The following is a 14,605-nucleotide window of genomic DNA, read 5'->3' as shown; positions in this document are numbered from 1 at the left end:
GCTGCACCTTGTGTTTGGACTAACAGTTGTTATTTGCTGCCATATTTATGTTTATGTTAACTGTATCAATGTTAATTTTAAGTACCAATGGTACTATGGGACATGTTCCTGTTACTCTGACTAGACACAAATGCTATAGAACTGACTGAATACTGGTACAATCCTTTGTGTGTTACTATTTAAAAAAGGCTAAAGCAAGCAACCTGTATCAATATTATTATTATTGTAGCAATTGGGTATAGAAAAATCATCAATACTGTTACTGTAGGGATTTCTGCTGCTTGGGTTAATTTAAAAGGTATTGAAAAGCCTCAAGAGGTTGAATTCTTAAGATGAGAACTTAAGTTTTCCTTTTGTTTAAAGGAATATGCAGAAACACATATTCTTTGTACACAAGTTCATCAGAAAACTCAGTGGTTTCTTTCACATAATGAAATTTGCATTCTTCAACCAACCCAAAATGTAACGAAGAGAGAATCGTTTTAGAAGCAGTAAGGAATTTGATGTACTGTATGCGTTAGCCCTAGCACCAGTTGGACTGTGTGCTGCTGTTACTTTGACTTCACGCTAACTACTCTTGACTAAACTCAACTAAACTGTGTTGTTGTGGTAATACTAGCACTCTACTGTATGTGACACTAATTCTGCGTTCGATTATGACTGGGAGGTCGGAAATTCCCACTTCCTACTAGGAAAAATAAAATAAAACGGCGCCTTAACTCGGGGTTCCTAGTCGAAAACTCGGGTATGATTTCTCAAGCCCCAGTTGCTCCCAGTTCGTCATTTGATATCATTACAACATGGTCACACGCATTGTATACAGTGAGAAAAATAAGATTGTATGAATTTTTATTTTCAACGTAGTGCTTTCAGACTAATCAGCATACCAATACAGTAGTTGGTTAAACCCATACAATTAAACATTAATGTTGTTATTCGTTGTTAGCTGTCTAATAGCTGATGCTAATATTAGCATCCATGTTTTTACGATTTGTAGCTCGAACGCATGTAGGTCGGAGATGACGCGTTTCTCACTTCCAACTTCCCACCTCTCACCATAAACGAATGCAGCATAAAAGCTAACTGTTGCTCCAACAACGATGTCTAACTGTCTACGCACTCATTTTGATTGCTCTTTTGTTTTCTTGTTACCTTTCTCTTGTATTGTACGGATTAATGTTATTTGATTTTCTGAGGTAGAGACCCAGAATAAGCCCATCTAGGGTTTCCTGTCTCTACCTGGACATTATTTTTGTTTTAATTTTTCATTTGATCCATTTCTGTTTTTAAAATGTTCAAAAAAATGTAATACAAATAAATAAAGGAGACTTGGAGACAGAAGTCAGGTAGTTGCTCCAGGGAGGAAGCATCTTAATGAAGGAAAATACAAAAAATTATATTAGTGTCCTTTGTGTTGCCAGTGTACAGGACTTCTTTCTGTATTTGTAGACCCACTGGTGTGATCTGTATCATCTCCTGCTCCAAATACAGTCTGGAAAAAGTCTGCAATTTTCTAATGGGAAAACGCATATGAAGGAACCCAAAACTCACTCCTTGTTGTAGAAGCAACTTTTGTTCTTAAATGCCAAGAGAATGTATTGAAGGACATAATTGTGTATATATTGAAGATTTGTTGTAATATAATTTTGTCTTAAATTACACTACTGTTCTGTGCCAGTACAGAAAACTGATACAGTACTTGCACTTTGTTTTGATTTGTTAATTAAGTTATGCAGAAAATAAATACTTGCGATTTACCTTCTTCAGATGTTGAATAAAGACGGTTCAATTGCATTCGTTTTTCTTTTTAATTATTTAAGCGTACATACTGTAGTTCACACTGACAACTTGATCCAATTTGGTGGATGCTTTTATCCAAAACACCTATTTAAATAAACACGATTACCTGTATTACAAATAGTTTAGTTCAGGGGGTTTCCAAGTCTGAGACTGTGGGCCTCCCCCAGACAGCTTGGACAAAGGAGCCCCCCTCGCTCAATTCCTGGATGCCTATGGGATCATGATTATGTTATTTCATCCCATAGACACTCAACAATTGAGCCACGATAGCCTGATATTGCTGTTTGACATAATTCAGACAAAAAAGGTCTGTCTGAAGGCATTTATTTGATTCTGACTCTGGAAAAATGGGAAAAACTCAAGGGGGAGGGGGGGGTTCCAAACTTCATCTGGGGGGAAGGCCCACCACAGTCTCACACTTTGAAAACCCCCGCTTTAAAATAATTATATGTTTTGGATCAGACTCCCTCTTCCTCCTCCTCATGGCTTGGTTGCTCCTGCATCTTCCTGGCCGGCTCTCTCCAGGTCAGAGTAATATTCCAAGGCCTTTCGCACCGGATCCACAATATGTTGCTGCACAACGACATTACAGGAGAATCTCAATTCATTAAAAAAAGTAGCATTCCATCACAAGTTACCCTGAACTCCTAGTTGACATCAAACAAGGCTACAACCTGCAGATAAGCCCCCGCTCTTTGATCCTGAAGGACTGATGCTGTTTATGTTTTAGAATGCTGAAACATTCTCTAATCAACTTTGTCCAGTTTTTCATGGGAATACACCAGTTAACAACAAAAGATGCCCAGAAATGCAAGGTACATCATGAAGTGTACCTTGTTAGACCCACCCAGTGTTGTTACTGTAATATTATTATTAATTATTATTATTATCATCATTAGCTTTCTTACAGTCTTATAGGTGTTTTAAGGAAGATTTTAACCTTTAATACAGGGGTTTCTATGACTTCTCCATGGAATGAGTAAAGTTTCTTTCAATCAAAGTAGGGAAAAAAGTTTTTTTTGTGTTCCAGGGTTCATATTACGACATTTTCTGCAAACGTTCATTTGACATGTTATATTTGCATGCCATGATGCATGATCTAGATCAGCGATTCCCAACCTGTGAGCGGTGGCCCTCTGATGGGCCGCGGTGGTATTGCAAGTGGCAAGTGGGCCGCCAAATCATTACACTGTAATTGTTTTTTTGTTTGTTTTTACATTAAACAAATTAAAAAATAACCTTGCTGATGGACAGCTCCTTGAAAACTGTAACACTGAAAATGCTGCAACATGTTTCAGATGCTGTGTTGGTGACTGTGGATAAAAAGTGCTCTGAGAACGCATTATTTGACCTCTGTATTTTTCATGGCGTCGGAGGTGGGCAGTGAAAGGTTTTTGATATTTTCAAGTGGACCCTGAGTTGGAAAAGGTTTGGAACCGCTGATCTAGCTTAATACCAGCTGTTGTTTACTGTATAATACCCATCGGCCCAGTACAGGCTTGGCATAGTACTGATGCAACAGAAAACTGTTATCTATGTTGTACCTCCAGACAGGGGAACAGCTTGGTGAGCTCGGTGAAGAGCGGCAGGAGCACGAAGCGGATGAAGTTGGTCTGGGAAGACGGCTTGGACACCTTGTCTCTGTCCATGAAGGGCGTCACTGGAAGACCTTTGAGTTTCTCTGTGTCACTCTGCAGGGGGTCAAACAGAAAGGAGACGTTCTCCACACGTTTCATTCCTAAACGTTATATAACCATTTTGGAAAACATTCATTATGTCTTATTATTTTCTTATTTCTCATTATTATCTTGAAAATAGCCTTAATTCGTATAACTAATATTATGGTAAGCTATTAATTATAGCATTAGTGAGTAATAGGCGATGCAGTATAACGTGTGTGTGTTTATTTTACATCTCAGCTCATAAACTCACACATTCAAACAGGCAAATGACTCAGGAGTTACATCAAATGAAAAGAAATTGTTATATAGCAGGTATCGCACAGGCCCATACTACACAAACCCTCTTGTAAGAATAGCAGAGATATTTAGACCAATATGACAAAAGGTTCCCACGTCTTGTGAAATACATTGTCTTTGTGATGTAACATGCATGTCAGATAATTGAATTATACATATTCAAGGATCATATTATGCCAATATGTTTTGGAAGGAACCATGTCTGTTTAGTTCAAAAGAATGCACTTTCTTGCACAGAATGTTAGCATTTTGTAGAGTTTCCCTTTATATTTATCAGTAATAAGGCCAATCGGTATCCCAAGTATCATGTATAGCGGATCACACTCTATAGGGTGTTATTCATTTCCTCCTATATGCTGTATTTTCCTGCATGACCATAGACAATGGGCGAGACTACCCGTCTCTTTTTTTTCTTTTTTTTTTACCTTTATTTAACCAGGAAGTCACATTGAGGTTGAAACCTCTTTTACAAGTGAGACCTAGCCAAGACAGGGTCAGCAACGTGAAAAAACGTAACATGACAACATCAAGTTACAGACACACAGCAACATAGATGGGACTAAAACAAAACATTAACAGGACTGCATCAATCACAACACAGCTACAATAGTTACAACGAAAGCACCTAAAAGCAACAACATTATGTTACAATGTAGATAAAACAACTAAAATTACAATGGCTACAGTGAAATAAAAGGGCAGCAATATTTAATTGTGTATTGACATATTAGTTGAAACAATTGCAACCAAAAGTAGCCACTTCCTTAATTCTAAGTGTAAAATCATGCAAGGAGATAAGGGTCTCGAGTTTGAGTTTGGCTTGCAGATCATTCCAGGACCAAGGACCATAGTAGAACAGACTTGCTTTACCAGCCTCTGTTCTGACAGGAGGCACTTTGTATTGAAACCAACGATGTGACCTAAGGTTATGGGTGGTTTCCAAGGGTGTAAACTTACGCTTTAAATAAGAGGGTAATTTACCCTCTATTTTGCACTTGGGACATTCGGGGGAGGAGTCAATATTACATTTATGGCGGTGGGAGGGTCACCTGCTGGAAGAACTCCTGCAGCAGGCAGTCCAGCCAGGGCTCAGCTACCGCCATGGGCCGCGCCTCGTTGGAGATGTCACTCACCTTCACCATGATCTTCATCAGCTGTCAACACACAGAAGCACGAGCACTTCATATCATCAGCTCTACAGTAACATAACAAATAATGCCTTCCATTCAGAGTTGGAAGTCAGAAATGTCAGCAAGAATTTAGAACCTGGCTTTAATCCAATGTTCAGATTTCCGTTATTCAATTAGCACATATTTATGTCTCATTTGCACAATTAAACAATTTCAGAAAACTTATATTATATATTTGTCTTAATGTAAGTATCATATTTAGGTGATTTTGAAAACTTTCCCCTCATAGGATTCCTTAATCTATGCTGACATTACGGCACACCAAAGGACTTTTCAAGCGATTTCACTGTCGCAGAGACATTTCCAATGTCTGAATGAAATCATGAGTGTTTTTCTGGAGTTGTAAATTTTATAGTCTGTGACTAAAAACTCAGTGACTATGACTCGTGTTTAGATGTGAGCTGGATGTGAGAGGGTGTCAGACTTTAGTCTTTTACAAGTCTTTTCAGAGTCTTTTCAAAGTTTTAGAGAATATGGCAGGCATACAACTCCAAGTGACTACAAGTGATTAAACGTGATTGAAAACACCTTACACTTTAAACAATTTACAAAAGGTGTTGGTGTGTCATTACCACTTCTTTGTGCTCCTTGTTCTTGAAGTTGAACACCGGGAGCGTGACTTTGAACTTGTTGAAGATTTCGTTGTGCTTTGCCATGTCAGTCGCCAGGATGCATCTGAAGATGGAGAAGAGGATGAAGGAGCTGTCCAGCAACATGAAGGAAGTGACTGAGTGAGTTTATGAAGATATCATCAGAATCAGAATCACTATCACTTTTATTGCCACAATATGCACGCTTACTTATGAGGAATTTGTCTTAATGTAAGTATGCAGCGTAGCAGTCGTATCAATATTGAGAAATAAAAAAAAATGTATCTAAAAGACAAAATCACAACATTGCAAGTACAATCCAATATATATAATATCACATGGATAGGAGGAGTGTTAAGTAGCAGCTCATACAGAGCTGAGGTGCTCTTACTTGATCATGCCTCCTCGTATCTGCTTGTACTGCTCACTGCTCAGGTTCTTTAATATGTTGCACTCTGGCTGTAAGAGGAAGGCAATTTAGGCCCTTTGAATGTGTCTTGCATGACACAGTTGAGATATTTTACTTTTATTGAATATTTGCATGTTTTTCTATGAGTTGAGTAGCCTTGTAAAAACCATCCTGATGACGTGATCTCACATTCTGTTTACTACTACTAGTCTGGACTCCAAACTGCCCCCAGCAATTTCAGTGGGCGGGAATACTTGCCTTAACAGACAACTCCTTCAGCCAATCAGCATCGCCAAATCCAATCCAATTCGGGAGCCGCCATACTGTTTTGCCAGCCTACTGTTTTGCCCTGATTGGCTGGTTACGTTTTCAACTACAAGGCAGGTCCCTGATGGCCAATCTGGGACACTTTATGCTCCATAAAGTGCAGAATCGTGCACTTTGTAATTTATGCAAATCGCTAGGGGCATGGTGGCGCAGTGGTAGCGCTGTCACCTCACAGCAAGAAGGTGCTGGGTTCGATTCCCGCCTGGGACGCTGTGGGTGCTGAGGGTGTGTCCCCATTCCCATGTCCTCAGTGCCTACAACCCAGATGGGGTTGTCAAAAAGGGCCTTTCTGTGTGGAGTTTGCATGTTTTCCTCGTGCTCCCCTGGGGGTTTCCTCCAGATAGGAACCCCCCGATAAAAAAAACATGCCAAAAACAATCGCTGGGGGCGGGTAGAAGTCCAGACTGATCTGTAGAAGGAAACAGAATGAGAACAACGGAACAAGTTCATGTGATCAGGATGGCTTACCAGCGTGAGTCATGTGATCAGGATGGCTTACCAGCGTGAGTCATGTGATCAGGATGGCTTACCAGGCCGAGTCATGTGATCAGGATGGCTTACCAGGCTAAGTCATGTGATAAGGATGGCTTACCAGGCTGATCATGTGATCAGGATGGCTTACCAGCATGAGTCATGTGATCAGGATGGCTTACCAGGCTGAGTCATGTGATCAGGATGGCTTACCAGCATGAGTCATGTGATCAGGATGGCTTACCAGCGTGAGTCATGTGATCAGGATGGCTTACCAGGCTGAGTCATGTGATCAGGATGGCTTACCAGCATGAGTCATGTGATCAGGATGGCTTACCAGCGTGAGTCATGTGATCAGGATGGCTTACCAGGCTGAGTCATGTGATCAGGATGGCTTACCAGGCTGAGTTGAGTCTCATGACCCTTGAGATCAAACACCTTGTATAATTTCAGAAATACACCTGAGACACCTGTTTTACTTCCACAGCAGCAGCATACAGTATGGTTATCCTGTATTACAGTCATTGCTAAGCTAATAGATAATGTGGATACCTTAGAGAGGATACCGAAGGCGATGGCACAGTGGTGGTTCTCCAGTGGTGAAATGTCATTGTAGCGAAGGGCCAAGTCAGTCTGAGCATTGATCTGTCAGGTGAAAGAAAAATGTAACAAAGTACAACAATAAAGTAACAATTCAGAAACCATATTCAACTCCCAGCTAACAATTAAAGATGCCGCGTGTAGAATTACTAACATCAATCAATCATTATTAGTCCTATATATTACCTTATTTTATACCATGGTATCACAATTTAATTTGACAAATGATTGTTTAAAAATGCTACACGTAGTAGAGCCTTTAACTGCAAGCAACTTGTAGATATAGGCCCCTATCGTTGCATCGGCGCAGTTTCTAGGCCGAGCGGCAGGCGCAGATCAAAGCAGTGGGCGTGGAAAGGCGCACTTGATATCGTCGTGCTGGCGCTAGATGCAGCCCAAAGCATTACAACCACGCCTTTTAGGCGTAAAATTATGCACCGTCATGCTCATTGGATAAGTGCAATAAACGAATCGCACGCTTGCCTTTTTAGCTCCAATTCCAGTGATCCCGCAAAACCAGATGAAAGCCAAACGCTCTGCCCCCCCCCCCCCCCTCCCTTCATCCAGCCTGTCTGTCTGCATTATAGGCTATTATTCCATATTATTATGCTTCTCAAACCAATCTAACTGCAGTTTCAATACTGCAAGCATGTAAATACGCTACACTATAGCAAGATCAAAGTGAAAATAATGTTCTATGCATCAGCTAGAAAAATATAGCCTATTAGATTGGTGAAAGTTTGTCCAGAAAGATATCATTTTCTCTCGCCTGCTGCAGGAAGGATGATGCACATAAATATACCCTACATTATGTCAAGTCATTGCATAAATGTGTTTTTATTGTAAAACTAAATGTGAAATAGGGCCAAGTTATTGGAGGAACATCACAGTATAGCAGATGCCATTAGAAGCGCGTTCCGAAGCGCGTTCCGCTGTTACTTCTCTAAATCACGTTAACTCGACAAGGGGTATATATATGCCCAGGAGGACATATATGTTTCACATAGGGTGGTGTTTTCATTTCGAGGTTTTATTTGGTCCAATATTGAAATGTTGACAATGGCAGGCTGTGTTACCATTACACATTAATTTAGAACTACCTTTTATATCTATTTTGGCTCATTTGGTGGCTATTTAGTAGCGAAATGAAGAAACACAATGCATGCTGGGAACTCAGAGAGAGAGAGAGAGAAGGGTGACAGAGAAGAAGCAGTGAAGGCAAAGAATAGGCCTGCTTTTCAAAAGCGCAAAGCGCTAAATGTAGGCCAGCTCCCAAGATATAACTAGGCTGGTATTTAGCGCCGACACGCCCACTTTGGGACTGCGCCACGCCCATTCGGCCTAAAGCGCATTTGGCAGCCTAAAGCCTATTGCTATCTTGCCGAAACAGGCGCAAGGCACGTTTTTTTGCGGTTAAGGCCCGTAATAGCGCCGATGGCCTGTGGGAGAATAGAGCCCCATAGGGCCCTATTCTCCCACAGGCCTTCGGCACTAAAACGGGCCTTAACCGCAAAAAAACGTGCCTTGCGCCTGTTTTGGGACGATATCAATATGGCTTTACGCTGCCAAATGCGCTTTAGGCCGAATGGGCGTGGCGCAGTCCCAGAATGGGCCAAAGTGGGCGTGTCGGCCTTAAATCTCGGCGTACTGATATCTTGGCACCTGCCTTAAATTTAGCGCTTTGCGCCTTTGAAAACCAGGCCTATTCACTGCGCCAGTGCACTTGTGCCTCTCCCCTGTCACCCTTCTCTGTCTCTCTCTGAAACCAGGCCTATTCAGTGCGCCAGTGCTCTTCTGCCTCTGAGTCACCCTTCTCTCTCTCTCTCTGACTCCCTCGCTCAAACAGACACAACACATAGCAGCACCCAGCTTCCCATAGGAAATAGCAGTTGTAAGTTTACTGCCTGTGAATGTCCACTCCCAGCATGCAATTGGGTCCTCCATTTCGCTACTAAATAGAGCCGAAATAGATATAAAAGGTAGATCTAAAATAATGTGTAATGGTAAGACAACCTGCAATTGTCGAACATTTCAATATTGGACCAAATAAAACATGAAATGAAACACCACCCTATGTGAAACATATATGTCCTCTTGAGCCTATATATACCCTGTGTGGATTTAACGTGATTTAGGTAAGTGACAGCGGAACGCGCTTCGGAAGCTTCTACTGTCATCTGCTATACTGTGATGTGCGCTCCAATAACTTCGCCCTACTCCACATTTAGTTTTACAATAAAAACACATTTATGCAATGACTTGACATAATGTAGGGTATATTTATGTGCATCATTCTACCTGCAGCAGGGGAGAGAAAACGATATCTTTCTGGACAAACTTTCACCAATCTAATAGGCTATATTTTTCTAGCTGATGCGTTTAGTACATTATTTTCACTTTGATCTTGCTATAGTGTAGCGTATTTACATGCTTGCAGTATTGAAACTGCAGTTAGATTGGTTTGAGAAGCATAATAATATGGAATAATAGCCTATAATGCAGACAGACAGGCTGGATGAAGGGAGGGGGGGGGGGCCAGAGCGTTTGGCTTTCGTCTGGTTTTGCGGGATCACTGGAATTGGAGCTAAAAAGGCAAGCGTGCGATTCGTTTATTGCACTTATCCAATGAGCATGACGGTGCATAATTTTACGCCTAAAAGGCGTGGTTGTAATGCTTTGGGCTGCATCTAGCGCCAGCACGACGATATCAAGTGCGCCTTTCCACGCCCACTGCTTTGATCTGCGCCTGCCGCTCGGCCTAGAAACTGCGCCGATGCAACGATAGGGGCCATAGTGCGTATTGTTACACCCTTAAGTGAGATGTTTTGTGCCTCCTCTGGTCATTCGAGGCGCCTGTTCAGAGGGAGGGGAACTGGTTGGAATAACGTGATCCTCCCACGTGCTACGTCCCACCGGTGAAGCTTCCTCTGTCAGGTGAAAAGAAGCGGCTGGCTAACTGCCCATGTCTCGGAGGAAGCATGGAGCCAGTTTCGGCTCTCCCCAGATCGGCAGAGGGTGGAGCAGCAACCAGGATAAATAAATTAAAATTAGCACTAATGGCGGATAAAAATGGGATAATAAAAAATCCGGGGAAGAAAAAAAATAGATGTTTTCACTTGCACCTTGCAATAGTTTCTGAACTAAAGCAACTTTTGTGGTCCAGCCTTTTATTTGCACTGTGCAGCATTAGTGTTTCTTTTCTTTGTTCCCGGGTAAATGCAGACACAGTGGTGGATAGGAGACACAACAGACAGGTTCATGTCATGATTCAGTGGTGGATAGGAGACACAACAGACAGGTTCATGTCATGATTCAGTGGTGGATAGGAGACACACAACAGACAGGTTCATGTCATGATTCAGTGGTGCATAGGAGACACACAACAGACAGGTTCATGTCATGATTCAGTGGTGGATAGGAGACACACAACAGACAGGTTCATGTCATGATTCAGTGGTGCATAGGAGACACACAACAGACAGGTTCATGTCATGATTCAGTGGTGGATAGGAGACACACAACAGACAGGTTCATGTCATGATTCAGTGGTGGATAGGAGACACACAACAGACAGGTTAATGTCATGATTCAGTGGTGGATAGGAGACACACAACAGACAGGTTCATGTCATGATTCAGTGGTGGATAGGAGACACACAACAGACAGGTTCATGTCATGATTCAGTGGTGGATAGGAGACACACAACAGACAGGTTCATGTCATGATTCAGTGGTGGATAGGAGACACACAACAGACAGGTTCATGTCATGATTCAGTGGTGGATAGGAGACACACAACAGACAGGTTCATGTCATGATTCAGTGGTGCATAGGAGACACACAACAGACAGGTTCATGTCATGATTCAGTGGTGGATAGGAGACACACAACAGACAGGTTCATGTCATGATTCAGTGGTGCATAGGAGACACACAACAGACAGGTTCATGTCATGATTCAGTGGTGGATAGGAGACACACAACAGACAGGTTCATGTCATGATTCAGTGGTGGATAGGAGACACACAACAGACAGGTTCATGTCATGATTCAGTGGTGGATAGGAGACACACAACAGACAGGTTCATGTCATGATTCTAAAGCAGTAGCACGTGAGCTTTGTTTCATGTTAATGTATAGAGCAGTGATTCTCAACATTTCCCCATATCAGGAGCCCCATATGATGAGCTGTCTCTCTGAACCAAATCTGACAATATTTGTATAGCTAGAGATTATTTTTCACAGAATCCCATGATTGTCTGTATTGTAGGTAACAGAGTGATAAAGTGACTATAGCCTACTCCTACTGTAAGTGTGAACTATGATCGAAACAGCAAATTATTCTACATTCTCTAAATGTGTTAACTTCTAGTGAATTAAATAATTGTGAAGTTTAATAATTCACCAATTTGGGGAACCCCTGGAACCCCCTCAAGGACCCGTGATGGGACCTTACATCATAAAAGTGGTGTTAATTTTTGCAGATTATATTGCTGAACACAAAGGTCGCAGTTTCATAAACCTTTTTTTTTTTTTTTTTTTCTTTTTACCTTTATTTATACAGGGGGAGTCTCACTGAGAGCAATGCTCTCTTTTTCAGGAGCGCCCTGTTCACATTCACACACACATTCACACCTGGAAGCTGACCAGTACAACCACAGTCTGATCTGCTGGCAACTGATCAGCTCCACTTCACCACAGACATTACAGTATTTCAGGCATTTACTGTATTTAAAGTGCTCACACAAAAATCCCATTTCCTTTGAGACAAGGGAACCAGGCGATGGTAACTTCCTCATTCCTGTGGCACTCTATGGACCCATTTAGCAACCGTTTTGAGGTGGTAAAAGCAGGAAGTAAAGCAGGTGACCTTAATTATGGTTCCATTCCGTTTAGGTGCTCCAGTGCCAGGGCCCTTCTTAATTGGTTACTTTATTGGTATATTAATATAGTAATATATAATATTGCTATATTATTGGTTACTTCCGGCTTTACTTCCGGCTTTGCCACCTTACAAGCTTGCTGTGAAAAGAGCCTATAGAGCAGTAACAGAGGATTGGAGCAGACCTGGTAGACGTTGTTGTAGCCGGGGTGGTCCAGGTCGTGGCAGAGAGCGGACGTCAACATGATGAACAGGTCCACTCTGTCTATTTTACTCCTGAGGTCTGCCAGCCAAATCAGCCCGTACATCTGCCAAAGGAGACCCAGACACTGACATCAGTCACAGCCTGTACATCTGACAAAGAGACATACACTGACATCAGTCACAGCCTGTACATCTACCAAAGGAGACCCATACACTGACATCACATGGCACTGAAGTGGAGTTCATATAATATGACTTTTTATCTTTCCCCCTGCCTTCAATTGTGTCATTTGGTTTTGTCACGTTGTCAAGTTACTGCTTGACAGGCTACAGTATCCCCCCCCCCCCCCCCCCACACACACCTTCTTGGTGCACAGGGTATAGATTTCAGCTAAAAACAGGCTGTAAATGACGTATTTTCAAGTCAACTTGGCATCGCAGGGCTTCTGGAGACTTGGATTAGGACCAGGTGAGCAGTATGGAAGCATTTTATGTTTTTTTCTCTCTTTTTTTGTTCACTTCAATTGTTTAGGAGAATTCTGCAGCGGTGTTTTGCCGTGAAACTCCACGAATGTTTTGTGGACTAAAACACTCTGTCCTTCCATCAGCATGGGGTAGATAATGACTGAATTTAAATTTTTTGGTGAACTGTTCCTTTTTGTTTCCATTTTTTGGTGAACTGTATTATTTTGGGATGAAAAATGTGGCTGCCATCCAAAGGTGACTCCTGGTAGTATGAAATCCACCTCACAAAATCAAATTAAAATGGCCTGCGTTTGGCTTTCAGCTCACCATCTGAGTGACGCAGAAGCAGTGCTGGAAGTTGTGGAAGGGGATGTTGTTGTAGTGGCAGTAGACCTCAAACAGGAAGTTCTGCAGGACGTCCAGCTCGATGTGGAAGGCGGTCAGGAAGTCCAGGTCTGTGTACATCACCTGGAGCAGCACCATCATCTCCGCCTCCTCCCACTGCCTGCCAAGACCAGGGGCCATCCACAAAACGTCCTATGTACTAGGCCTAGGGGTTGGTCCTAGTGGTGACATTCTGTCTTGAGCGTGATGACGTTTTTGAAGAATTTCCCCTTAAAATTAAGACTAAATCCTAGTAAAGATAGCATCTATTCACAAAGCATATTAGCCCCCCTCCAGTGTGTTTTGTCATTTATGACCAATTTGAAATAACTGTTTACCAGTTCGAGTCACGCTCTTTCCATAAAGCCAACCAGCGTAACAGCGTTGATATCTGTTGGATAGTTGTTGATATTATAATAATATTGTGGCTCTAAACAAAACAAAATCTGAGATGCAGGGAGACTGTCATGGCGGCATAACTGTTTCCGGTATTTCCGCTCTGGGTGCAGACAAAGAGTTGAACAAAGAGAGAACAGACATAGGGTGCTTTCTCACTGGGAATGATTGCTTTCATTCCGTTCCGTTCTGCGCCCGAGTACCTCCCCTCTCCCCCGCTGGTCAGCTTTCACATTACAACATTTCTTCTGTGCTCGGGAACGGAACACTTGCAGAGTACACTTGCGTCATCAACTATGCCTGGAGTGTATCCTCGCCCGCCCGTGTGTTGTCTATGTGGTTCGGTACGGTTGGCGTTCACGTTCGTAAGTGTTCCGTCTCCGGGCACGACCAACAGGGTCAACCACACCTCATCAAATATGTGAACATATGTATGTGTCTGTGTGTGTGTGTGTGTGTGTGTGTGTGTGTGTGCGCGCGCGCGTGCGTACTCACCAGTTGTCAAAAACAGGGGTTTTGAGGTGTTCTCTCACTTCCTCTGTCACCTGCAGCGAGCTACGGCAACAGAGAGGTTACTGATCTTGTATTAATATTTTTGTTAAAAAGCAGATTTTCCAAAACATTATACTGTGAAAAAAAGACACCATTTGAAAAATAAAAATAAATCACTGCCTGAAGTTCCTCATTCCTCATTTATAAAATATAGCATGATTGTACTGTAGATTTGCATGCCACTTAATTGAAATGGTATAGGCCTATATATATATTATTTGGGGTTTAAACTCTTCACATACTCCATTATCAACAGCAACATTATTGTTATTGCTGATAGAAGCCCAGAAGTGTTCACCTCATGTGGAGGAAGCGGGTGCGGACCTGCTCCTGCTCGCTGTGTTGTGTGCTGGTGGTT

The 14,605-nt window shown here is 42.2% G+C and overlaps 1 protein-coding gene across 1 annotated transcript in view; it reads right to left on the bottom strand.

The window, feature by feature from the left end:
* Window positions 1–2,280: 2,280 nt before the first annotated feature.
* Window positions 2,281–14,605, bottom strand: part of LOC310774228 (high affinity cGMP-specific 3',5'-cyclic phosphodiesterase 9A-like) — a gene marked incomplete at both ends in the record, with an annotated part of 17,019 nt that continues 4,694 nt past the window's right edge. Inside the window, 9 exons of the mRNA XM_083634278.1 lie at window positions 2,281–2,373; window positions 3,345–3,491; window positions 4,829–4,933; window positions 5,542–5,644; window positions 5,951–6,018; window positions 7,319–7,411; window positions 12,432–12,554; window positions 13,243–13,420; window positions 14,191–14,250. Of these exons, the coding sequence (XP_083490404.1) occupies window positions 2,281–2,373; window positions 3,345–3,491; window positions 4,829–4,933; window positions 5,542–5,644; window positions 5,951–6,018; window positions 7,319–7,411; window positions 12,432–12,554; window positions 13,243–13,420; window positions 14,191–14,250 (970 nt within the window). The remainder of the gene's footprint in view (window positions 2,374–3,344; window positions 3,492–4,828; window positions 4,934–5,541; window positions 5,645–5,950; window positions 6,019–7,318; window positions 7,412–12,431; window positions 12,555–13,242; window positions 13,421–14,190; window positions 14,251–14,605) is intronic.

This window comes from Poromitra crassiceps, assembly GCF_964638095.1.
Source record: "Poromitra crassiceps genome assembly, chromosome: 3".
NCBI classification, from domain to species: domain Eukaryota; kingdom Metazoa; phylum Chordata; class Actinopteri; order Beryciformes; family Melamphaidae; genus Poromitra; species Poromitra crassiceps.
Note: the sequence above shows the minus strand (reverse complement) of the source record. Positions and strands in the feature narration are given on the sequence as shown.